Source organism: Topomyia yanbarensis, chromosome 1 (assembly GCF_030247195.1).
Source record: "Topomyia yanbarensis strain Yona2022 chromosome 1, ASM3024719v1, whole genome shotgun sequence".
Lineage (NCBI taxonomy): Eukaryota > Metazoa > Arthropoda > Insecta > Diptera > Culicidae > Topomyia > Topomyia yanbarensis.
The window spans coordinates 2,954,663-2,980,951 of NC_080670.1; the positions used below are offsets into that span (position 1 = coordinate 2,954,663).

The following is a 26,289-nucleotide window of genomic DNA, read 5'->3' on the forward strand; positions in this document are numbered from 1 at the left end:
AAGAACCGTGTTTCCATAAACTTACTTAGTCTTTTTGCAGCTTCCAACAACACTCGCATGAGAAATCCTCGTAAAATGCCTCGTGCGTGTACCATTACCAATTGTGCGTTTGATGCATGTCCTATATTTGTACTGTTTCAGTAAATATGACTCTGGATGACATAAACAGGAAATACGTCTATTGTTCGGCGTACTTGTCGCATAATGAATCATCGTTTTCTGATGATTTCAAAAGATTTGTGGCAGGAATGGACTTCCACTTATAATCTGCAATATTGCAAATGTCTATCACATAATTTGGAGCAGCCCAGATACAAATTTGAGAGGCACTAAATTGGCCTCAAGCAGCATAAATCTGCATATAATCAATGTAGGAAATCGCCCAGCATTTACACGATCTAGCAGAAGAAAAGAGGTGTTAGATGTAACTCTCTGCTCTGACGGTATTACGCAAACTCAAAAAGTTATGCAGAAGAGCTCGAAATCACAGAGGCAGAGACGTGTCGAATGCATTTAAGTTAGCTCGCAAAGCATACAGAAGTGCCCTTCAATCATCCGAGCAAAGTGGTTGGAAAAGCCTCTGCAAAAACGTCTCAAGTCTACCACAATCGTAAATAAGTTACTACCGAAATCGAAAGGGATTCATGTCCGTTCGATCAGAACTGCTAATGGTAAATACTCATCTGACGAAGATATAGTACTCAACTGTCTTTTTGATACACACTTTCCAGACTGTACGGAACCCTGTCCCGACTGAGGTTTTTTCAAATAGATTCTTGGGTATTTGTACGTAGAATTGTGACAACCGTATCAATGAAATGGACTATTAAAAATTTTGCTTCGTATAAGTCTCCGGCAGAATACATTCCAGTTCTATTTCAAAGAGTATATGATCAATTCAAGCATATTTCGAAAAAAACCTTTTAGTCTTGCAACAGAATACATTCCATTAGGGTGACGGGAAATAATTGTAAAATTCATTCCCAAAGGTGACTGCGTTACTTTTTAGGAGATAAAGAACATTGGAATAATGAGTCTCACATCCTTCCTTCGCAAATCAGTTGAACGTTTAATCGACCACTACATTCGGAATGTTGGCTTGGGTGCGGGGGAAATATACCGTCACCTTGTTACACGATGCTGTCCACAATATTGAAAATAAAACTGTTTCGCAAAAGCAGCAAGGAATTTCGATAATTTCGATAACGTGTCCTTCGAATCCATTTTGGAAGCAGCACGAGATGATGGAGTATCTTTTTATATTACGAACTGGATACACGCAATGCTTAGCAAACGATACCTGTGCTCATTGTTATGAAAAGTAGATACACAACAGTCTATCAAAAATTAAAAAAAAATCATTCCGGCAGGCAATATGTTAGGGACGAAAACTTGCTCATTCAAGAGTTTCAATGTTGCAAAAATGCTTAGTGTGGAAGCTTCCCGTGACTTCACATTTTGTCGGATCCGACAGCATAAAGTGCTTTACGCTTGTTCGAGCATACCGCAGACTCTGGTCAGACTCGATAAAAATGGCAAAACATCCGACCACCTGCTGTAGAAGACAAAGTGTTAGTCGTCGGGAAAGTTTAGGCTTTGTTCATATGACGCTCTTTCACTCTTTTCTAAACGTTCTTCCTACACTCTCTTGATATTAAAAATACTTCACATCTTCTAGTTTCTTGCGAATTGAATATCGTTACAATATGAAGAAGTTGATATAAGGAACTTAAGAGTCTGCGGATGCCCTCAAGATAGCGTGCTGTCACCACTTGGATAGAACCTTGTCGCCAATGGTTGGAGGAAATCTAAGGAGCTTGTGTTTCCGGTATATGGTTCGCCGATGTTGGTGTGTGGTGTCTTCATATTTATCTGTAATTTTTTGATCGACCGGGGGTGTTTTATCCAACGTTTCGGCCGTTTTTGGCGGCCCTTTTCAAGGAAAATTATCTGTTTGTCGCTATTATCATGAAAAAAATATACATTACAATAGCGACTGACAGAAAATTTTCCTTGAAAAAGGCCGCCAAAAACGGCCGAAACGACAGATAATCAAAAATTAAGTCGTTTGATACATATATACTAGACTGAGAAAGCCAATAGTGATTCATATTAAACTATCAGTTAATCCAAATAAAACATCGATGCTGCTTTACACACAAAGTATGATTACAACAGCGTTAGGTGTACCCGGGAAGAAATTTCTCCACGTATCAGGTGTAATGGATTCTACTTATCTGCATTGCGGATATGCATTCTGCTATTAGCTCAAGATGGGTACCTGATGATAGGTCATGTAGCCTTACCTCTATGCAGTCTTTTTCTACAAATGCGCTAATCTTAATTCCAACTTTATCATTTTCAGCTACGTTCTTTAAGTTGTTCTGCAAAACGAAACGTTCGGATTGGGCTATCGTGTTGAATGATATCAATACTGTATGACGAAGATGATGATACTGAAGATAGATAAACCCCTTAAGCATAAGCTCCATCTTTACCTTCAGTAGATATTCCACTTCACGAAAACTCGGTCGTATTGAACAGAATTTAAAGCCAACGACCGCGGTGTTGGGTAGGCGAAGAGCTTTTTCGTCAACTTTACTCATGATGGTAAGAATAAAAGAAGCGTTTCCTTTGTTCTCGAGACAAAATGCACACTAGATCGAGAGGCTGCTAGTTGCTGTGTTTTTTTTTTATAAATAATAAATTTATTTAGGCCCAAATGCGGTAGTTCGACGAGGCCGATTGTTTGTTTTTTTTACAATAAATAAAAAAAACAGCTACGTTAAATTGTTGGTCTCGTTCAAGCGCAGCTTTCTGCTGCGTGTTGAGATCCTTTTTCTAGGGGGCGAAATATTTCCAGTGTTGTCCACTGCAAGTTGAGGTTCATTTCGTTGGTCTTCTTTCGGGTTATCGTTCACGTCCATGTCCGCATCCGTACTACTTTCCTGCTGCTCCCAGTCGGATGTTCCAGTTTGTGTTTTACTCTTAAGGGTCGTTTTAGTATGTTCGTTATCGGCATTCGTTTGTTGCTGGTTGTTGGTGCTTGATCCATAGATGTTGGTTTTGCAGCTGTTAGTGGTTTAGCGTAAGATGGTTGTGTGCTGATTTCAGTTGGATTTGAGATGAATAACGTAACAACATTTTTTATATATTTATAAAAAATCCTAGCAAGTTGCAGTTTCCGAAAATGAATTCTAGACTACTCTTCTATTGCATTGATTTTTCGATTTGAGTGGAATAGCGATCTATATCAGTGGAGATTAAAAAAAGTGTAGTTCATTCATGAAAAATTTCAAAATTAGTTTTCATAGAATTTTAAACCTTGACATAACCAATTAGTCGCGTTGGCAGAAGGATGACATCACTGTTCGGGTTATAAAAATACGATAAGCATGAAAAGTTACAGCAGGACGCACTATCATTTTTCTAATTGTAAAAATCTCAGAGATGTTGTTTTAAATGTAACATCATTTGAATATTACATCCATAATTACTTCTATAATATTTTCCTTCTTTTGATCATGAGCAGTTCGACGAAATAATTCAGACTCTTGCAACATGATCGCGTTTTCGTAAAGTTAAAACAAACACTACTGTTCACGACTTTGTCAGTACGTTTCCTCTGTGTCAAGTCATACTTTCTTATAGAAATTCAAGCTATGGTGAAAAATTTGGCCGAAATACGAAAGTCTCTTGAAACACAAGTAGTTGCTCCAAAGAATTCTCCTGCGAAACTGTATTTTGACGCGTCCTACAAGCATGCATTGAGAAACATCCGGTGAAAACCAGTTAATCCCCGACCCACTTGACCCTTATCTCCAGGCAACCTAGTGGATTGAAAGTGATACCCGTTTTTTACCGTCCCTTGTAGCTAACCCCAAAGAAGAACAACAAAATACACTCGTTAAATGCCAGCTTCCTGCCGTAACATACGAACATGGGATACTGAACCTTCTGGCATCAGAAACACCCCTTAACCCAATCCTCATTTTTTATAACCACATCCTTCAGTGTTTTACAGCCCAACACAGAATGTTGGATGGTCCTCGCAGGAAACTCGGATTTAGCAGAAATAAAAACAAACAACACACAGTTGACGCTGTACAAAGCCACTTAGTCAGAAATAAAGAAAGCATGGTCAAACACCAACACACCCCCGCACTCGGTGAAGCAATGATGATGATGACGACTTGGAGACCAATAAAAATATTACTTGATGTTCGCCAGGAGATCTTACTTCGTTTTCAACTCGAATTTTTGCAACCCGATTCCCTCACATTTCACCACCCGTCACGAGTATTCTGTTTTATATTCATACCGTCTGGTTTTCGCTTCTTTTGCCTCCTGCTTCCACGGTCACAAATCTACCGGAAAGACAAAATGTGACGACGGGGCAAGGAACAGCTTAAGCGAACGGTAGTGGTTTCAACCTGAACAAAATGCCACTCTTGGATGATGCGAACGAACCTGGCAAGAACACGCTGCTACTGTCAGTAATCTAATTAAGATAATTGCTCCTCTGACAGAAAGCTCTGTAACCGGATCCGCAGGGCTTGACTTGCACACTGTTCCTTCTGGTTCGGTAAGCGACGTTGGGTGGAAAAAATCCAATCGTTGCCTCTTCCCAATCCGGAATGCAAAAACCTGCCAAGCTGAGATAATCCAATCAGTCGGTCCCAGCCGCTTGCACAAACACGCTCACTTACCCACACACACACACATACATACACCAGGATTACGGTTGGGCTTAGTCAATGTTTTTCCGGTGACGGTAACTCCGGAGACCGGTTAGAAGCGAGTTGAAAGATCCATTCCGAACGCGCGCATACTTTACGATATGATGGCAGCTGGCGGCGGCAACTGGTGAAACTTTTAACCGGCAGGCAATTAACGCCTTAGCCGCACCCGTTTGTGGCCTACTACGATGACAGGCAGGGTGCAGACTCGGAAATGAAAATCGCACTGCATTGCACTAACTGCTTCGTAGTCCGATGAAGCGTATAAAACCGCGACCAACTACGAACCACGAGTTGACACTCCGAAAGTGGACTGAACTCGGACTATGAAAAAAATGTAATCAAATTTTTTTGTTAAGGTTTTCGTCTAATTGTTTGACGTCTCAGTTTTATTAGACAATGAAGAAACAATTGTAATTGTGTTCATTATATGGTTCAAATAGCAACCAGGCCCGATGTAGTGGATTGGGATTGTTTGACGTAGGTCATTCAATATGACGTCCTTAAAGAAAACAGATATATAATGGCTCCTGAATAACGTCATACTGTATTTTCAAGTCATTTCCATTTTTCAATAGCACCAAGGATGACAACAGTGACTAAATTCGATAGCACATGTACTGTTCTTGAAATTTTAAAGTTGTTTTATTTTCCTTGATTGTACTCGAATAGGCTTGTTAAACCTTGTAGACGTGGGGGCAGAATTTTCCCAAACAGTGCTTGGAGGGCCTGTTTTATTTATGGTCCGTAACTGTCCGTAACCGCTATAACTGTGAACCGTACAGAGCTATCATCAGTAGACTCAGAGGTAATCGACTGTTGTTCATCACATATCCAAGTATTCCGTGATTCTTTTTGCGTCGAAATTCACTAAATTCGGTACCTTAACTTCTGCACTGCTTCCAGATATCGCGATAGCTTCCGATGGTGGGTATGCTTTTTCAGGGCCTCTAGTATCAAATTATAAATAGAGAAAATGCCCGCATGGTGTGCTTATACATTAGGGTGTCCCAAAATGACGTCATGTTAAAAAAGTCATCGGGCTCACTTCTTAAATGAAAGGTTAGGGTATCAGGACCACTTTCTTCTTCGGAGTGATTTTGTTAAAACGCTCCCTACTACTGGCGACTTTTGATTTTTTGTAAAATGGGCCGATTTTGGGTAAAATTTCAAATTCATGCTTGTTGAAGTGCTCCTGAACTGTCTTAGATTTTTTTCAATATTTTTTTATTTTTCTGGAGATCCAAATGGGGAAGTTTAGTTATTTAGTTTGTACAAATTGTGGATTATAAGAGCGGCAGAGCCTTTAAAACTTGGTAAACAGTGTAATTTTTGGTGTTTTTCATTAGTTTTTCTTCAAAACTGGGTATCTACAAAATTTTAAAAGTGTAGGAAATACTTCAAATAGTTGAACCTAATATAGGGGCGTAGTTTTGCTGAAGAAAGTGTATAGCTACGGCTAATGGGTTATGAGTTATATAAGTTTTTGTTATATAACCTTCGACATTTTTAGCAATTCATCATAAATAAGAATGTTCAAAAAAATAAAACAATTCAAATATGCTTAGACAACATATTGTTTTTTGGAAAATAGAAGGAAAATGATTTAAAGCGGCGTTTTTTGTTTGTCTTTAGTGCGTCAGAATCGGGTTTAATGAGAATTTGATGAATTGTTGTACCATCAATTATAAAAATAATGATACTTTACTAATGATGCCAAATCTTCAATTATGTTCTGAAAAGTTAATTCTCCATAATTAATTCTTGGAGGCTTATTCACCAAAATTATTGTACTAGAAGATACGCTGTATTCTGTTGTAAAACTTTTTCGAAAATACAAAGCCCTTCAAAATTGACTGTTTCGGAATTGCGTGATCTAAAACGTAAAGATCAGTTTTTTACCATTCACCCCACCCTTCTGCATTTTTTTCACTCTAAGGTATTTAACATGGAAATGAGACTTTATATACAAAATCTGAATACGTTAACCAATTCGGCATGCACATATACGCCATAACATGTCACTAACTCGACATATTTGTTTAATTTTCATGATTTTCAATCCCACTAGTTGGTTATTAATATACTAAATGATTTTTAAAAAAAATCGTCAAATGCTCATAGAAACCGATTCTGATGTAGTAGAGACAAGCAGAAAACGCCATTTTTCATCATTTTCCTTCTATTTTGCGAAAAACAAAATGCGGACTAAGCACACTGAAATTGTTTTATTTTGTAGAACAGTGTTATTTTTTATGAATAGCATAAAATATCAAGAGGTTATCTAGCAAAAACTTAAATAACTCATACCCCATTAGCCGTAGCTATACACTTTCTTCAGCAAAAATACGCCCCTATATTTGGCTCAACTATTTGAAGTGTTTCCTATACTTTTAAAATTTTGTAGATACCTAGTTTTGAAGAGAAACTAATGAAAAACACAAAAAATTAAACTTTTTACCATGCTTTAAAGGCTCTGCCGCTCTTATAATCCACAATTTGTGAAAACTAAATAACTAAACTTCCCCATTTGGATCTCCAGAAAAATAAAAAAATATTGAAAAAAATCTAAGACAGTTCAGGAGCACTTCAACAAGCATGAATTTAAAATTTTACCCAAAATCGGCCCATTTTACAAAAAATCAAAATTCGCCACTAGTAGGGAGCGTTTTAACAAATTCACTCCGAAGAAGAAAGTGGTCCTGATACCCTAACCTTTCATTTAAGAAGTGAGCCCGATGACTTTTTTAACATGATGTCATTTTGGGACACCCTATTATACATCTCGTCAAATTATATTGATTTTTATTAAAATCACCGTCAATCACTAAGAAAACGCCCTTCTCGGGAGTAAGCTTGATTGGCAATGAATGCATTTCTGCTTTCTTGTATGCTTCAAATCAATCACAGGCTTTTTGAGGATTTTCAACGACAAATCGAAAAAGCTTTGCTGCAGACTCATTGCCATATCAGCTCTGAACTGGATAGACGCTGCATGTCGTAGCTCTATACCGCTATGCTAATCTCTGAGCATCTCTGTTTTTCACCGCTCATTGCGACCCCTCGAAAGTCACAGATGGCCGGCCTGTCTTCACTACTTTTTCCTCCGTTTTCACTGAAGCACCCTCGACACTGAAGCAAATTTCGCTTCAAAAGCAGATAATTCAACGTGTTATTTATCCCAACGTTCATACTGTTTATCTGTTTAGGTTAATTTAATGGGTGTTGATGCACAAATGCAATTTAAAATATAGCGAATAACGAGTTCTTTCTGCACATCTCGACTGAAAGCTGATTTAGGATCACGATCGCACAAAACTGCAACTTTGAATTGCCAAAGAGGGCACAAAAAAGCAACGCCTACTATATGGCCATATAGTCTGTGCTCTTCGTCATAATAATGGATATGTCAGAAATCCTTTATCATATTTCGGTATGCAGGGGTGAGGTCGGTCCAAGGGGAGGGGGTGATGAAGGGGGAATGTGAAAGGGTAAGGGGAGGGGGCGATACAATACGCAACTGCATATTATATCTTAGAAGATTGCCTTAGAAGATATTTTTGCATAAAAAAATTACAGAATGTTATTGAAATGATGTAGTATAATGTACAAAAGTTTCGATCAATTCGCTTCACCCATCTTTCTAAAAAAATTGACCAATGAACTGATTTTTTTATACGCTGGAACCCTTACCAACCAGAGGTCGGATCAACTAAAAATTCAATAGCAGCTTATATTCGCTATAACCCATGCGATATGGGTATTTTCGAAATGGTCTTGACGAGTAGATGCCAGAAATTCACGTTTGACGCCATTTTGAAATCTAAGATGGCGGCTTCCGGTTATTGTCGGAATAGTCTTGACGAGTAGGTGCCAGAAATTGATTTTTGACTCCCTTTTGAAATCTATGATGGTGACTTAAACCGGAAGATAACATAAATTTCTGGCACCTATTCGTTCAGACCATTCTGAAAACACCCATATTGATTCGGTTATAGCGATTTCATTAAACCAGAAGTCGCCATCTTGGATTTCAAAATAGCGTCAAACATAAATTTCTGGCACTTACTCGTCAAGACCATTCCGAAAATACCCATATTGTTGAGGTGCGTGTGATAAGGAGTTCAAACCCGTCTCTTCCATCTTTCCGAAAATCATCTAAGTCTTTTGCATTCAAAAGGACTTGAAATATTTTTTGCAAAAACCGTGTTAATTGCGCAAAATAAAAACTGCCAAAATTCTTCTAAGTTCTTTGCATTTAAAAGGACTTAGAAATTTTTTCAGGAAAAAGTCTTTGCAGTTTTTTGCATTCAAAAAGAACTTAGAATATTTTTGCAAAAACCGTGTTAATTGCGAAATCCGTGCAAACTTCTTTTGCTGAGTTTTTTTACGCGGATTTTCGAATTAACCCGGTTTTTTACACGCATTTTCGAATTAACGCGTTTTTTTACGCGGATTTTCCAATTAACGCGGTTTTTTTACCCTGGGTGTAATTGATTTTGTCATGGAGTATGCTGGGGAACAGAAGTTATTCGTAATTTTGCGGAAAAAATATATATTTTTCGCGTAGAACAAATAACTTGTAAAGATCTAGTGTACTAAAATATTAAGAGATTTTTTGCGTATCATAGTATGGAACAATTTTGAAGAACATGTCAAACATGTTCAAGGAAAATAATTATTAAGTAAAAACCGTTGTGTAGGGTTTTTTTCCTGAAAAAAATGGTTGATATTTCAATCAATTTGCGAAAACTTTGCCGAAGATATCTTGAAAAAAAAATTCGAGTCTCACTTCAAGGGCGATTAATCATTGATCTGTAAATGGCAAAAAATGGGGATGTATAAGTACAGAATCTTCCCTGAAGACATCACTAGCCTAAAATGCTACAGTCGCGAGATATTGACTTTTGCCCAGCTTTTCCCAAAACTGGACCACTGAGGGTCATCGAAATCGTTAGCGAAAACAATTAGATGAAATTAATATTAGTTGTGGTGTAATGCGTGATCGGCATCTGATCGATCACACAGAAGCTATGCCGAAGACTAAAACCTTTGCTGGGCAGAGAAAATTACGGTTCGATATCTGTGCCATGGTATGCATCCAAACTTCCCTATTTTTGTTGATAATCTAGATGAACTGATTACTTATAGTGTCTAGCCTAATTATGATACAATTCACACAATTGCTTCGATGGACATTTTCATTTTCTAGCTTAATAGCTAAAATATTGCCAATTTACAACTTCCGGAAAAATCGTTTGTTTTTTCCACGATTTCCCTAACGTCACAGAAAATTGCTATTCGTAGAATAGAAAGCCTAGTTTATGTGAACCGTGGGAATGCATTTTGAATTTTTTACACCGCCTCCGTCGATTTCGTTGCCGGACATGACACTTTTCTCCGTACCCGTGGGGATTATTTTCATCACGTTTTCCGTAAGAGAAAAATGAAAACAAATACCAATTGCCAACAAATATCCACTCCTTCCTACACAATTCAAGTCAAAGGTAACTAAACTGACTGAATTAAAGATCTATTTTCAGTTCAACGCTGTCCGTAATTGACATATGACTTTTCAAACGAGCTATTAGTATTTTCCTTTGATGAAAAAAATATGACACGTTTCGATTGGAATGTTTACTGGTGGTCCTAAAAAAAACTTGGGCTAGCATTGCTCTATAGTACAAAGGAAACTCGCCCGTCAGTCTGTCAGCCAGTCAGCCGGCGGGGATAATTAAAAGCGCTTACCTGTGTAGAAGAGCAGTCCGTTCGGTTGGCGAGTTCGGAAGTACAGGGTGATGGCATCTTGTGCGCTAACGATTGGCTCGCCACCGGTCTGGCCCAGATCGTACGAGAGAAATTCCGTGCCCCGGAAGGTCGCTTCCGAAGGGGCTTTATCTGTGAAAGAAAGAAAGAAAAAGTAATGGAGAAAATGGTGAGTAAAGAGATGGAAAAGGTGCTTAGTTTAAAATTCAAATAAAATTCCACGCTGGAAAAACTTCCACTTATTTTACCCTGCCTGTTCGTATAGTTTTTTATGTGTGTGTATAGAAACTGGGTATTATTTGCCACGGTAACTTTGATTGTGCGAGTTCAGGGCTGGGAAAACGGTTTTTGAGGGCGACTGCTGTTGCAGCAGTGAGAATGACATGTCTAAAAATAACTTTGACAAGTAGTTTCGCAGTAGATATAGCTATAGTAGTTGAATGCATCTATCGAATAATTTCACATCCCGGAGGGTACACGAGTCAGCGTGCACTCCAGAAAAGCCGGTTCGAGTGTGCTGCAAAAGCATGTGTTCCTGTCGGTTCTTGTCAGTCAACCAGTCAAGCTGTTTGAATCTCAATTCGTTAGGTTCGAGTGTTCCGTTCCTGCTTCTGTCTGCCTGCCTGTCAGCAAAGCTTCAGCTGGATATTATAAAGGTCCTGAAGGATATTAAATTTTAATTGAGTTGAACATAAGAGCTTCGTTACAAGCACTTGTTTGGCCACTTGTGTACTTTATTAGAACATAATTTTCAATTTATTTTTCCTGTTGGTTTCCTCTCTTTCTCTCATGAAATGCAAATGACTAACGGTCTCCCATTAGTTGGATAACTGTTCATTCCGCACTATTGTCAGTGGCTAGTCTATAACGGTGAAAGGGAAGGGGAACAAAAAAAATATGGCCGGATATGAATTTGCCTAATAGGATCAAGGGTCGTCTCGGTGGCAGTCCATTTGTTCCGACAGGTGATTTGATGTTTTAACTTTTCGGTTTTCTAAGCCGGAGGAGAAAAGTTTTCTCATTGTTAGGTGATAGTCATGACACCTTTGTCTGGGTAGGGTATTAAGATTCGAAATGGGTATACTTCTCAAGTTACTGATGCTGTAACAAAATCTAATTTGGGAACAAGGTTGCCCAACAGGTTGCAGATGTTTGTAGCGCCATCTGAGTATGACTAGCTGGTTCACCGCTTTGGTTGATCCATGATAGAAAAGACACTCGTCGAAATGTCATCAATTAACTGATTAGGAGCCGCACGTTGGTGGGATCGTTCCATATTATTTTTTTTCTGAATTGAATGTATGCCAGTTACACGTATTCAAATGTTACGCGAATATATTAACCCTTTCATGCCCAACTTTTTTCTAGTGCATGCAGGGTTTCAAAACTATTTTTCCTTGTGAACAGTGGGGTCAAGAAACACGAAAAGCCTTTTTTCATAAAGATAGGTGCTTCCTTTGCAGTGCTAGAAGCTGCTCAATTTTTATCTTCCAATGCTCAATACAATTCTCCTAGAATATTTACAATAGTCCAATTGCGTGGAAAATGTAGCCAAAGACAGTCTAAATTGATAAGTTTTATCAATTTTCAATAATATTGCAACATAATGATGATATATGAAAAATTCATTTTCCGTCGTCAACGTAAACTGTTCCTGGCAGCACTGCTCCATCGGAATCCAATCAGACTAATTGCAATAACTTCAGTTCTAGAGCTGATCCTTGCAACTATTAATACTCAAATGAAAGGCAATAGTCACATTTATTAGCCTTACTAGTTTTTGTGAGCAAATTTTACCTTAATCAAAAGTTATAGCTGTTTAAAAACGTTGTTGTCCACAAACAACATGGGCATGAATGGGTTAATGCGGAGCTCATTACACATGAAAAGGACCTCAGAAGGTACGTGTACGACCAGGCATTCTTGAAATGGTTCGTTGGGCGTATAAAAAAGCTATCACCTTCCATCTCCAGGGCTAATAATGTTTGCATCTTTAAATCAAACAAATGCGTATATCGATAAATAGGTGCAGACAAGTTTCTTCCATCCACGAAAGCACTACCGGTCAATGGGAGTGAAAAAAAAACGTGTTCTCGAGTTCCTAATCAAGATGGGTCGAGTCCCGAGCAAATGAAAAGCCCATGCTCATGGTCCAAATTCACCCCCACTGTGTGGTGTTTTGATAGTGTTCGGAAAGGGTGCAACCTATGAAAACACCATCACCATGGTCCGGAAGATTCCAGTTAAAACCGTATTCTGGTTTATTTATTGGTTTTTGAGGCCATTTCATGGTGTTTTGATGGTTGTAAAATTTGGCGCGGACCATGTTCTTGGTATTTTTATGGGGTTGCATGGTGCTTGAACCCATGAGAATTTTCTCGGGATTCTGTACAGTCACATTTCTATTTCGTATCTCTCATATAATTTTGCTTCCGGTTTTTTTGTGTGTTTAGCGTGAACTCGAATCATGGATTCAAATATTCAAAGATTAAAAAATTCGAGTTTCAAAAATCTGATGTTTTAGAAATAAAACGAAATTTAAATCCAAACAGATAAATTATCGAAGGTCCACATAGTCAAAAACCCAAACTACAAAGATCGGGAAATTAAATATCCAAAGATACAAAAACCAATTGAATGAATAAAAGATTCGAAAGAACTGAGAGATCTGAAATCCAAAAGACATTTCTTAATCAATTCAAGTTTTTATTGTTTTGTTTTGATTGTTTTTGTTGTTGTCGTTATTGTATAGTAATTCAGTCGCTAAAGCGGCGCTTTTGTCAACTTTTTAATGGAACTGGATAAAAAGATAGTACCTTCGATGATTATAAGTATATCTTCTGAAGATACGAATATGTAGGTCCTACAGATTTGAAACATGGCGGATTTTTTGAAGTTAATTTTTTACCCAAAGCATGCTTATTTTTAATCTAATCTAATAAATTGTTCAGAGTATTTCTTCACCATATAATTTTAATATATTGTTAGGAGAAAACCAAAATCAGCTCGAGATGTATACGACCAACAAAATATGCATCTTCATAAGATAAATTACAAATGATAAAACCTAAAACTTTCTCGAAAAGTGATATTTGTGTCTAGCTTTATTGAAAAATTGATAAAAGCGCCGCCCTACTAGGGTTCGCAGTACCGACCCTTTTTGGCGAGAACCGGTACTACGGTACTGAATCCCTCAGTACCGGTAAAGTAACGGTACTCGAATATTTTTTTTCAAAAAAATTCAAAAAAAAGCTTCAAAGTGAAATTGAATGCTCAAACTGATGACCTTATTCTCAGATGATTGATTTGTGCAGATCAAAAAAACATGTTTATTGTTTTTAATTGCTTCGAAATGGCATGACTCACAGAAGATATTTTTCGACTGACTCATTTACTCATTTCACAGAAGATATTTTTTCGTATGCGGCACCATCTTTTATTTCGAAATCTAGGCCACTTTGAAATCTATAACTGCGGTGCGACTTTCGTCGACTCCAACAGATGGTAAATGTAAGAAACACTATTAACAACAGTAAATCCAAGCGAGAATGGCAGGTTGCTCGCATTTCCTCTCTTGCTTTTTGTAAGTTGTAACCTTTATGTCGTTTGCCTACTATTCTCTAATGCATACCAAGGTTCCTTGCTTTCCTGTAAACTATAGAGTTTTGCTGATTTTTCCGATCACCAATAATTACAAATCGCCCCATTTGAAGCAGTTCGACAAGTCTAAAATGGTTAGCTACTAAATCGCTGTTCGTTCTTTTATAGTTAAAGGTTTAAGAGCAAACCGAATATAAACATGACTTAAGCCATAGTCTTATTACGCGCCACCCAGTAGATAATGGAAACCAATCAGAATTTCGCTAATAAAAAAATCATAGCAAATTTTTATTGTCTTTTATTCAGTACCGGTATTACGGTACCAAAAATGGGTCGGTATTCCCTAGATTTTCAGTACCGGTATTACCGGTACCACAACCCTACGCCCTATTGAATTTTCAAATGGTTTGATGTAATCAAATAAAGCGCTAGGTGATATACAGCAACTTCTCTGAAGGCACAGAAACTCTAAAACGAAGGATAATAAATAATACCACTTTTCATTTTCCGACCACTGTGTGTCGTTTTTCTTTCGATTTCCTATATTTCTATACCAATTTTACAATGCGCTCAATAATGCATATTAGTGCAAGGAACATATTTTAGACTGAAAATAGCCATATATCGCAAGTATTTAAGCGACACCCACCTTCAGAAAGGACTGTTTCAACCGAAACGTCAACGTATAGTGCAATCCAACGAAAATCAGTTCTGTATTGAGTTCACCGATAAAAAAGGTGCAACTAAACACTTCTAGAGGGCGAATTGATAGACGAGAAATCTCGAGTTTCCATAAGACACAATGCACAGTGGGAAAAATGAACCCAAAACGCGACATTTGACATTGAAAAGGTTTGATTACGCTATCATGCTGGTTTTGCCTCAATAGCCTCTTTCGTTTGAGTTTATATTCAAGACTTAATATATAACTCGGAAGAAAGTTCAACATGGCTGACTAAAATTAGTACTTGTTATATAAAAAAGCCCAAATAATCAATTGAAGATAATTAGATTAATCTCTCGTAATATACACACCCATTTTACCCCAATTCTTCGGCTATCTAAAGTTTGAGGTTAATCCTCTTTTTATATTTTTATATGCGGATGATCAAAACTGATAACATTGTATAAAGATCCAGGTTATCCTTTGAATATAGTTAGACTGACCGATCGGTACGGGTGTACTCTTTTTGCCCCAATTCCTCCTATTACTCAAGTATATAGTAAGACCTGGCTCTACATTACAGAAAAAAGGTTGACTGCAGCTGATCAAAAGTAGTATTTCTTACGCAAAAAATTATGGGAAATCAATTGAAGATAGTGAGAATGACCGAATGAAACGTTTGTATCCGTTTTAACCCAATTCTTCCCATAGGGGAAAGAGGGTAACAGTGAAACTATGAAAACGTATTGTTTTCATAGTTCCACTGTTACCCTCTTTCCCCTATCTCAAGTGTGAAGTTAAACCTGGCTGTGCTTCTCGAAACGAGGCTGAATGAGTTCGATGAAAAGTAGTAATTCTAATGTGAAAAATTCCGGAAAATCGACTGAAGATAGTGAGAATGACCGCACGAAATGTTTGTATCCGTTTTACCCCAAATCTTAACATAATACAAGTGTAGAGATAAACCTTATTCCATTTACAAAAAAAAATATCTTGGATAGTCCAGGGAATCGATTGAAGATAGTTAGAATAACCAGACAAAACATGTGTACCCGTTTTACTCCACATTCCTCCCATAACTCAAGAGTATAAAGTTAAACCTGGCTGCACTTCTCGGAACGAGGATGAATGCGGCTGAGAAAAACATGCAATTATTATGCAAATAATCTGAGAAATCGATTGAAGATAGTTAGAATAACCGCACGAAACTTGTACGCCCGTTTACCCTAATTCTTCATATAATGTATGGGTAAAGTTATACCTTACCCATCATTTCAGAAAGAGGCTGAAAGCGGCTCACTAAAGTAGTTTTGCTTAAGTAAAACAGTTCAGGGAATCGTTTGAACATACTTGGAATCAGAGTTAAAAATAATCGAAGCTCTTTTTTGACGGCCAAAAATGAACCTGTTGCGACTCGCGGTGAATAGAAAAAAAAATTCATTCAACTATCCATTTCATTCATTCAGTTGAATATCGCACAATATATTCATTACACTAATTATCTAGGAAAATGTTTTCAAATGCCGATAAGACAATCATCATCGCTTACATTGTGCCAGGGCCTACTTTGATGCGTTTGATTCGTTGCTGCACGATCGCTTCGTGTAATAATCGGAACTGAATGAAAATCTGCATGGATGAATGGGCGGTCTGTTCGTTTGACGTTTTCAGCTGCGTCACTGAATATTGAAAATGAATGCGGCTGAATATGATCAATTTTCATTCAATGAATTTGAATATTTTTAACTCTGCTTGGAATGACCGTACGAAACGTGTTTATCCGTTTAACCCCAATTCTTCTCCTAATAAAAGTGTGAAATTATACTAACCCCGCACTTTAGGAAGAGGCTGAAAGCGGCTGATAAAAAGTAATTTTTATGTCAAATAGTCCGGGGTATAAATTGAAGGTAGCTAGAATGTCCAAGGTGCTTAGAGTTCTAAGGTGATTCGTCTTCGGCAGTAACTAGGTGAGAAGTGAGGTAAGCATGCAGCAAACTGCGGGGCAGAAAAATGACAGCGAACAACTTTGTTTACCCACTGAAATCAAAGCAAACATGGCTGATCGGCGTTTTTGAGGATCGTATCATCTGAGAATAAAAACTGCTTGGTCCATATAAAATATGTGTACCCGTTTTACCCTAAGCTCCTCTCATAACTCAAATGTGAAGTTAATCTGGCTGTAATTTTCGGAAAGCGGATGAATGCAACTGATGAAAGGTAGCAATTCTTATTAACAAAAAAATCGCGTTCAGCCTGTTTTCGAAATGTAGTCAGGTTCAACTGTAAACACGAGATATAAGAAGTAGGGTAAAATGGGTTCACACGTTTTGTACGGTCATTCTAACAATCTGTAATCAATTGCTCGGGTTTTCATGAATAAGAACTATATGTTTTGATACGGCGCATTCAGTCTTTTTCTTTAGGGGGCCCTCTTATATAATTGTGGCAAAAAGTACCTAATGTTTTATCATTTTTAGAAGCAGTAAAAAGACTTAGAAAGGTGCGCTATTCTGCAAAATATTTATTAGGGTGATCTTACGTGGCTTTTCTTTTGTCTGTTCTCACGGTCAAGATGAACAAGTCTGTCTATGCCAAGAGACATGCTGGTGAACTCGAGTGATTCGTGGTTGTGATGCCTAAGCTCGATCCTCCTCAGCAGAAGACAAAAGTTAAGCCCGTTAGATATTAAGCCTGATCTAATGACCCTGCCACTTCTAGTTTTCCGATCCGTATACTTCACATCCTTGCTCTCACTTAAGTACTGTGACTATAATTTTCATAACTTTCCCTACCAAGTAATCTCTAACTAATTAAATGTCGTTAAAATGTAAAAAAGTTTATTAATGGTTCATCTATAAAATCAAAATTTTTGGACGCCATTTTTGGCACCTTACACGTGAAAATTTTGCAGAAGTCATTTTACATCTTCAAAAAAATCATCGAACATTAGGTAGTTTTTACACAATTATATAAGAGGACCTCCTTAACCGATTAACTACAAACTTTAGTTCTGGGAACTGGGCACCCGTTTACACATGTTTCGTGCAGTCATTTTGTTTATCTTCATCCGACTTCCCGGACAGTTTTATATAGGAATTAATACAATAAGGGGTGTGGATTAAGGGTTTCAGCAAGAAAAAAAATGCATTATAACATACAAACTTTTGTATGTTATAATGCATAATTTCAACAACATTCTGTATTTTTTCATGCAAAAATTTCGACAAGCAACTCGGTGATGAAACTTTTTGTAAAACGTCTCTGGAAAAACACGATTTGCAGCATTAACTGCCATTCAAAAACTACTTAACCGATTTTTTTCAAATTTCGCATGCACATTCTGTGTAAAAAGTACATAGCCCCTACCTTGTTCTCCACAAAGGAGAAATATAACATAGTGCATCTTACATTGGCTTGCTAAGCCAAACCAAATGTTTCGATTTACCACCAGCTTAAAATGCTTTTCTAGCTGGACATCACGCTTGACTAGGGTTTTGCTCAGGAACACAAACTGTGTCTTTGTTTTCTGGAGCTAGCTTCAATCCGGCGCTAGCTTACTCCTGTCACTAAGTTAGTGTCGGATTTTGATGAGACGAACTCGAAACACAAATTCCATAACTAATTCAGAATCTCTGATTTTGGAACCAAGTTTCATAATTTTGAAACTTGGTTCCTTGGTCTATGATCCTCGATACACGTCCATATATCCTTAATCTTGGAACTCAAAAATCGTTGATCCCAAAACTGAAAGAGCTTCAATATTGAAATTCATAAATCTTTAATCCCTAAACTCTAACTTACTCTATGCAGCCTATAATTAAAAAACCGATCTCTTTAAATTCCTGAATTCTTTTCAAAAAAATTACGTGATTTGGTTGGCTGTTAAATTTTAATACACTTTTCGGTTTACGGTGTTTTCGACATTTCAGGTGACCTTTCTCGAGGGAATTCACAACCATTTATAAATTGTTCGACGACTATCTGATGGCCTAGAAAATTTTTATTTAATGGGTAAAATGTACCATTAGTGTACCTTTCTGAACCAAGTTGGATAAATGGGTTTAATTTTGATGACATTATGATTTGAATAACCGATACCGTTCTTACTAATAGCTGTTCTGCAGCAGAAGGCCTTAAGTCGTTCGTTTGTAATCTTTAACTGCTCTTTTTAATTTATCCCAAAAAATAAAATTAAAAATCAGTGGGAGAAAGCGAACAATGCGATAGCAATCCACTCCGTGGTGCCGTAGCGAATCAATCAAGCATTCGGTATACCTGCACTAATCATGAAATGCTACTCCACAACGGCTGATACTTGAAAGCCGCCGACAATTTAAAAATAATGTAGAAATAATTCATACCGTTTAAAATCAATCAACATGCACATTAGCCTTTTCGGTGACGGTAAATCCATTGAAAATCATGGAAAATTTTTGAGACGGTCTCCAGAACAGTTAAAGCCAATCAAAATGAAGCTAAAAATAATTTTCGTTAGCGCAGTATTGATTATTTCCATGACGTCTTCCACTGCACATTCAGTAGAAATGATTGGGAATGAGGTAATCTTTAAATTCAATCGAAAAGAACAGAAAATAATTTTTATTCTATTGCTCAGAAATACTACAACAACAAACACACGATTGAGGAACGGAGCGCAGCCCCATTTGTGAAATCAGCTATGGGTCAGCTGGATGGACTCCTGAAAACAGCTGGAGCAGGATTAGATACAGCTCAAGCAGGAGCATTGACAGCTTTGAATAAGATGTTTCAGGTTGGCACAAATGCGTTGTTATCCTAACTTAACCCTTAAATGCATGAATTTTATTTTTCTTTGGTACTCATTTTTTGGAGGGTTACGATCTATACCTCTTGTTGAGGCTTTATATCACAAAATTCGGTAGGCTGTCAAATGGCAACAGTATGTATTTAAGGTTTTCGCTGTCGGTTGAATAATTTCGGTTTTTGATCCTGTATGGAGTCCTGGAGTTTGAAACATTTGTTAAGTAATAATCAGGTCATGTTAGCGGAAAAAAGTTTATCAAATAAAATCGCCTTTTCAACAGTAACTAGAAATATAGATTCTCTTACTGCGAGTTAGCCAACTTTTAGCGGGTGTTAGAGGTACTAACACAACTCTTGATCGGTTATGATGACCGATCGTACTCAATTCATTACTCGGGTTCAGCATCCTATTTTTTTAAATTTTCATCCAAGATAAGGATGCGGAACAATCCGCTCAACGAATCAAAACAAGATAATTCATCACACCGGGGACCCATTCATAATTGTTATCGTTACTCGGAGCCGCCCTCGCAAGTCGCCGGGTTCCCGGTCAGGTTTGTAACCACCCCCAAAACCCCAATTTATTAGTGTACTAAAAACACGCATCAGTGAAACCAACCCAGTTGTCTGTTTCGTGACTATTTGCTCAACAATCGGAGACCGAAACGGCGGCGCACACGATAAATAATCGTATAGGGATCATAAAAAAAACATAATGAAATTTGGCATTCAGCCATTTGGCTAGCTCCCTCTACTATACATACTAGATCCGGAGAAGAGAACTCAAAGTCGCAGCAGTGCACGGCCACGTCGGATGAAGTCGAGGGAAAAATAGTGGGGAACCGTTTTGAATATAAAACAGTTTATTATTGAAAAGTTTAAGGAACCCTCTTTTGGCCATGGTTGAGCTTTTCCAAATGGTCGTGTCGACCGTGTTGCCAGATTGGTAGCTCTACCCCGGAATGGAGCACACAAAAAATGCGGTTTCTACCGGTAGGTGAACGCAGGCAGTTTAATTTTTAATTGCTAGTCTAAAAGGTCCCCGGAGCAGCAGCTAATCGTAATCGAGTGGGTTTTAATGTGCCACCCCCACTTTTAATGAGCGAACGGCAGTTAACCGTTCCTTCCATCGGCAGTTCTTTATAGGAAATTTAATTTATGAGTTGGTTTAATATTCTGGGTACGTTCGTAATTTTCTTCCTATGGCGATTGAAAAGTTATTCACTTTTATCGGATTAGCAGAAGGTTATGAACTAATAGATATTATTTGATGAAAGTAGGCCATGATTATATGCCTATAGACACACACACACTCCTAACGCATTAGCTGTCAACCCAATAAAGCTCCAGCTGAAGTGAATCGAAGCATGAAAACCAGTGGAACCACCACAGCAAATGCATCTACGACACGCAACATGGTTGATCAATGTCATCAGCACAGAACTTCCACCGAAAGCGTAGTTAAACTATGGTATCTATCACCCTCCCAAAACCACTGCAGCACTGTTTACCCATCTTTCACCCATTACGAGTACGAAACCGCTAGCCATTGATTTGAATTACGCCCGACTGAATGCAATCATTGGGACACGGCATTCGGTTGCTTGACAACTGGATAATTGATCCGAAAGATGGCACTCCATCGCTGTGCCAGTTTTGACATGTCATGTCGCCGAGAATTGATTTTCTATACATACGCTAAGGTTGCTTTGATGAAAGTGAAAGATTGCGTGCATAGGAAATGAAATTTTGCCCACCCCCCACGACACGTGGAAACCATTGGCAGAACTCATCAAAAGTTGCTGCTGCATGACACGTAGGAACATGCAACTACTACCCACCGGTCAAATTTGCAGCCGATTGCCAGCGGTTATGATTTGAGTACTTGCCTTTTCGAAAGAGTTATAGAGACCTGAATATGCATCGTTTTTAGCTGGACCCCTTCAACCACACAGAGAGGTCGGTCATTGCTCTGAGCATAGGCTTTTATGGGTTTGGCTGTTTTTTTATCGAAACAGTTTCGACCTGCCTTTTGCGGTCAGGGTGCTCCATTTTCACCAGTTTTGACAGAATTTTTACATATATTTACATAGAAATTATATAAAAACATTCCATATCTGCAATTATTTTTTCGTAAGTAATAGATTAAAGTTTCGACTTTGTCTCATCAGTATCTGACCGCCGACTTGGACACTTGGATTTTGGCACTCTTGAACTCTTGTATTGTCGGAATCTTGGATTTTTGAACTATACAGCTCTTGAATTCTTGGGTTCTTTGACTCTAGGACTCATTAGCTCTTAGATTCTTGGACTTTTGCATTCTTGGACTCATGAGCCCTTGGATTCTTGAACGATAAAGCATTTGGACTCTTGAGCTCTTCGGCTCTTTGACTCTTGAACTCACAAACTCGTGACCTCCTGGATCTTAGCACTATTGGAATTTTGCATCTTTAGACTCTTGGATTTTAGAACTTTTGGACTCTTGCATTCTTGAACTCTTGGACTCTTCAACTTTTGGTCTCTTAGACTCTTTGATTTTAGCTCTCTTGAGCTCATGAAGACTCTTGGATTTTAGCACTCTGGGACTCATTAACTCTTGGATTTTAGCACACATTCTTGAATTTTTGGACTCTTAGACTAAGAATCCTGAATTTTAGCACACTTGGACTGTTGTATTTTTCGAATATTGACACATTCTTTCGTGACGTTCCAACGATTTGACGAATCTTCATTCGACAAATATGTTATAACTTTATCAAATGAACGCCTACATCAAAACTTATTACAGATTCGGAAAGTAGACAAAATTTTACGGAAAAATTCAATCAACATTAACTGAATATACTGGAAGAGGATTGTTTTATGACCGATAATGTAACGTGACGTGACAAATTAGAACTTTCAACGTATTTCAATAAAAGTCAAATCATCAAATTCTAGTATATTCAGTTAATGTTGATTGAATATTTCGTGAAATTTTGTCTACTCTCCGAATCTGTAAAAAATTTTGATGCAGGCGTTCATTTGATGAAGTTATAACATATTTGTCGAATGAAGATTCGTCAAATCGTTGTAAACATCACGAAAGAATGTGTCTATTGGATTTTTGAATTTTTGGGTTCTTAGACTGTTGAATTCTTGGACTCTTGTATTATTGGACTCTTGCACTCTTGGCCATGAACTTTTGAACTCTTGGGCTCTTGGATTCTTGGACTCATGGATTCTTGAACAATGAAGCTCCTGGATTCTTGAGTTCTTGGAACACTGTGCTCTTGAATTCTTGCACTCAAAAACTTGTGGATTCTTAAACTATAAAGAACTTGGACTCTTGAGTTCTTGGGCTCTCTGACTCTTCAACGCATTAACTCTTGCTTTCTTGGATGTTAGCACTTTTGAACGCTTGGATTTTTAATTCGTGGACTCATGAACTCTTGGATTTTAGAACTCTTGGATTCTTGCATTCTTTGACTTGGACTTTTGAACTTTTGGACTCTTAGACTTTTTAACTTTAGCACTCTTGGACTCATGAAGACTCTCATTTTTTTTTTTGGACTCTTGGAGTTTTGAACTCTTGGGTTCTTGGACTCTTGAATTTTTGAACTCTCTGACTCATTAACTCTTGCATTATTGGACTCTTGTATTCTTGGACTATTGAACACGAAGTCTTGGATTTTAGCACACATGGACTGTTGTATTTTGCGGACCTTGGATTTTGGAACTTTTGGAGTTTTAGACTCTTGAATTCTTGCTTTCTAGGATTCTTGCTTTCTTGAACTCTTAAACTTTTGGACTCTTGAAGTCTTGGTCTCTTGGACTATTGAACTCTTGGGCTCTTGGACTCGTCAACTCCTGAATTCTTGGACTTTTGGATACTTCAACTATGAAGCTCTTGGACTCTAGTTCCAGGACTGGACATGGACTCTTGAATTTTAGCATTCTTGGACTCTGGGATTCTTGGATTGTTGGACTCTTAGGCTATTGAACTATTGAGCTTTTGGACTCTTGGACCTCTTCGACTCTAAGACTCTTGTACTCTTAAACTCTCAGATTCTTCAACTCTTAGATTCTTGTGCTTTTGGACACTTGGAATTTTAGCCTTCTGGACTCCCAGACTCTCGACTTTTGGACTCTTTAGCTCTCATACCATAGACACCTGGGCTCTTGTACTCTTGATCCCGATATTAAATCTCTAGCTAAATTACGCATTTAAGAATCTAAATGCAGGCCTCTCAAGTTCCAGAACGCTAGCGTCCAGATTCTGGGTTTTGCAATCTTACATTCTAGATGCCAGATTCGAAATTTTAATTTCGTTCTTTAGGTTCTGCTCTCAAAGGCACAACATTGAATATCTGATTTTATCAACCACACATGAAAAGCCGTCCGATGATCTCTAGCAATAGAAATGAAACCAAATTCAAGAAAATCCTTTCATGAGCATATTTTTCTCTTCTTATATACTTAAAAATGCAAAACAAGTATCGTGATTTTTAATTTTACACTGCAAGATCCCCTTTAGGGAAATTATACTAAATAATAAGAAAGAGGTATGAGACTATGTCTAGGGTTTATTACAAAGAAAGAAAAAATATATCCGGATTTGGCAGTTCCCATTTTGTCAGCCTGAAATATACACCATGAAAAATGATGAGAAGATATTCTACGGCAAGGTACGAATCTCCGAGCAACATGAGAAACGTGCGATTTGAGCTATTATGTTCTGATGATATTCGGAGTCTGGATATATGGAATTCGATCCTTCTGACTCCGGAATTGACGAATGCTGCAATTTTAGGACTGACATTTTGGAACGCTGGGATTTTTGGACACCGATATTTTGGGTTCATGAAAATTGGAAATCTGAAACTCTGGAACTTTGGGACACTGAAACTTCACCTCCCTAGGTCCAAGATAGTCAACACCTACAAAGGTGGAAGGTCGATAATTTCCGGACTTTACACCAGCTGCATCCCATTTCTACCCTATTCGTTGTCTTTTGTTTTATCTTCATGAAACCGGATCAAGTGCTCCAATATTGGTTCACCCAAGCGTCGCAGAACTTCTTCTGAGTTAGAGGCACAATTTCGGATTTCAAAACTTCCTTTCAAATGAATCTTCCATCGCACTTTTCGTGGCTGGAGCATCGACCGTCACTTCCCAAACTGCTAACCGATCCTAGCAGCATCGTGGCGTTTTCACACGGAGCACGGAAGACATCAACGCGAGCAGGAAATGATGAGCTGCTCGAACTCCTCCGTATTGACTCTGAGCCACAGCAAATATCCAGCAAATTCTCTACATCATAATATGATACAGGACAGTTCTGAAGAGCCATCCGACTTCGCTGCCATCTCCGCTCTAATGCTGGTCACTATTCGAATCACATCACACATCGTTTAACATTACGGCTCACATAATTCACATAAAGAGTGCCACAATTCACATAAATTCAAGAACATGTAAACATTTAAAATATGCGTACAGACAATACACATTATTTTATTTTGCGCGTCAGAATGTGTAAAATCTGTAAAATACGTCGTGATGTTTTTTTACATTTAACAAATTATACATTTCTTCTAATAGTACAGATCAAATGGATTCTTTGAATTCTCTTTCATTTAGTTCGGGAAACACAATTGCAAACTTATTCACGTTCATGGGAATTCTGCCCCTAATTGTTCTTGTAATGTCATTTTATTTTTGAGGTTAACTCGTAACATATTTAAATAATCGAACTGTATACCAAACATACTTCTGTGATATTTTAGTACATAAGTTTTAATTTAGAATAAGGTTTTGCCACAAATTTACTGTACTCGAAACGAACGCGAATATTTTGCCTCTTCCTATTCAACTGTCACACCAGGTAAACTGTCGTTACAGTCAGCAAACGTTCCATTTAAAAATCTAGAAGGATTTCCAACAATTCAACTTCTTCCCTTACTATTGTTTGTGTGTAAGCGGAATTGAATGATTGCACAAAGCTCTCGCAGCAGGCTGGTATTTCGCCTCCTTCGATCACCCGGCCAACCAGCCCTAACCGTGGAACTCGTTCCAATCCACCGTCCGGCTGTCTACTGTCATGCCCCCACAATTGTCCTACTCATGAAAGCAGGGCAACGAAGATGCAATAATGCATCTCAGTCGGCCATCAGCACGGTACCTACCGAAGCTAGTTTCAATAACATGCCCGTGCCAGTACTGCAACGTCGTCTCCGCCAGAGATCCACTTTCCCGGTTGCTGATTTCAAATAAAAGCTTTCTATTTATTTTCCCCAGAGTGCGCGCTAGATTCTCGAGTGTTTCGCATTCTCGCTTCGTTTTGAAAGGCGACCACCGGACAAAGGAATGGACGGGCATGCGATCCGGTGGGTGATATCCATAGCCGACTTGGATTTCATCTCGCTTTCAGATTGTTATTGTGTGAGTCAGCCAAGGTCAAAACATGATGGAATTATACGGCTTGCGAATTGTTCGATTCTCCAAACGCAAAGTGGATGAAAATTTTACGTAAAAAAAACTCGAACCACTGAGACGGATGGTATTCACGAATTTGATGGAACATCGGATATAGCCAGAAGACGACAAAGTTGAATTAAAAAAATTCCTCCCAACAGTAAGTTGCTGCTTTCGGTGGGATCGTCTTCGTATTGCATAGATATTATACCAGACCTAGAAAAGTCTTTCTGGAAGCATTACCCTCACTATCCTTTTGATCATTTCGTTCCTATTCCGAAA

General features: G+C 38.1%; 1 protein-coding gene across 9 annotated transcripts in view; it reads right to left on the reverse strand.

The window, feature by feature from the left end:
- LOC131676612 (neurexin-3) overlaps positions 1–26,289 on the reverse strand; it is a 252,382-nt gene that overhangs the window by 67,837 nt on the left and 158,256 nt on the right. For all 9 annotated transcript variants that reach the window (XM_058955779.1, XM_058955780.1, XM_058955778.1 and 6 more), the window contains one exon: positions 10,488–10,637. In XM_058955779.1, coding sequence (XP_058811762.1) covers positions 10,488–10,637 — 150 coding nt within the window. The remainder of the gene's footprint in view (positions 1–10,487; positions 10,638–26,289) is intronic.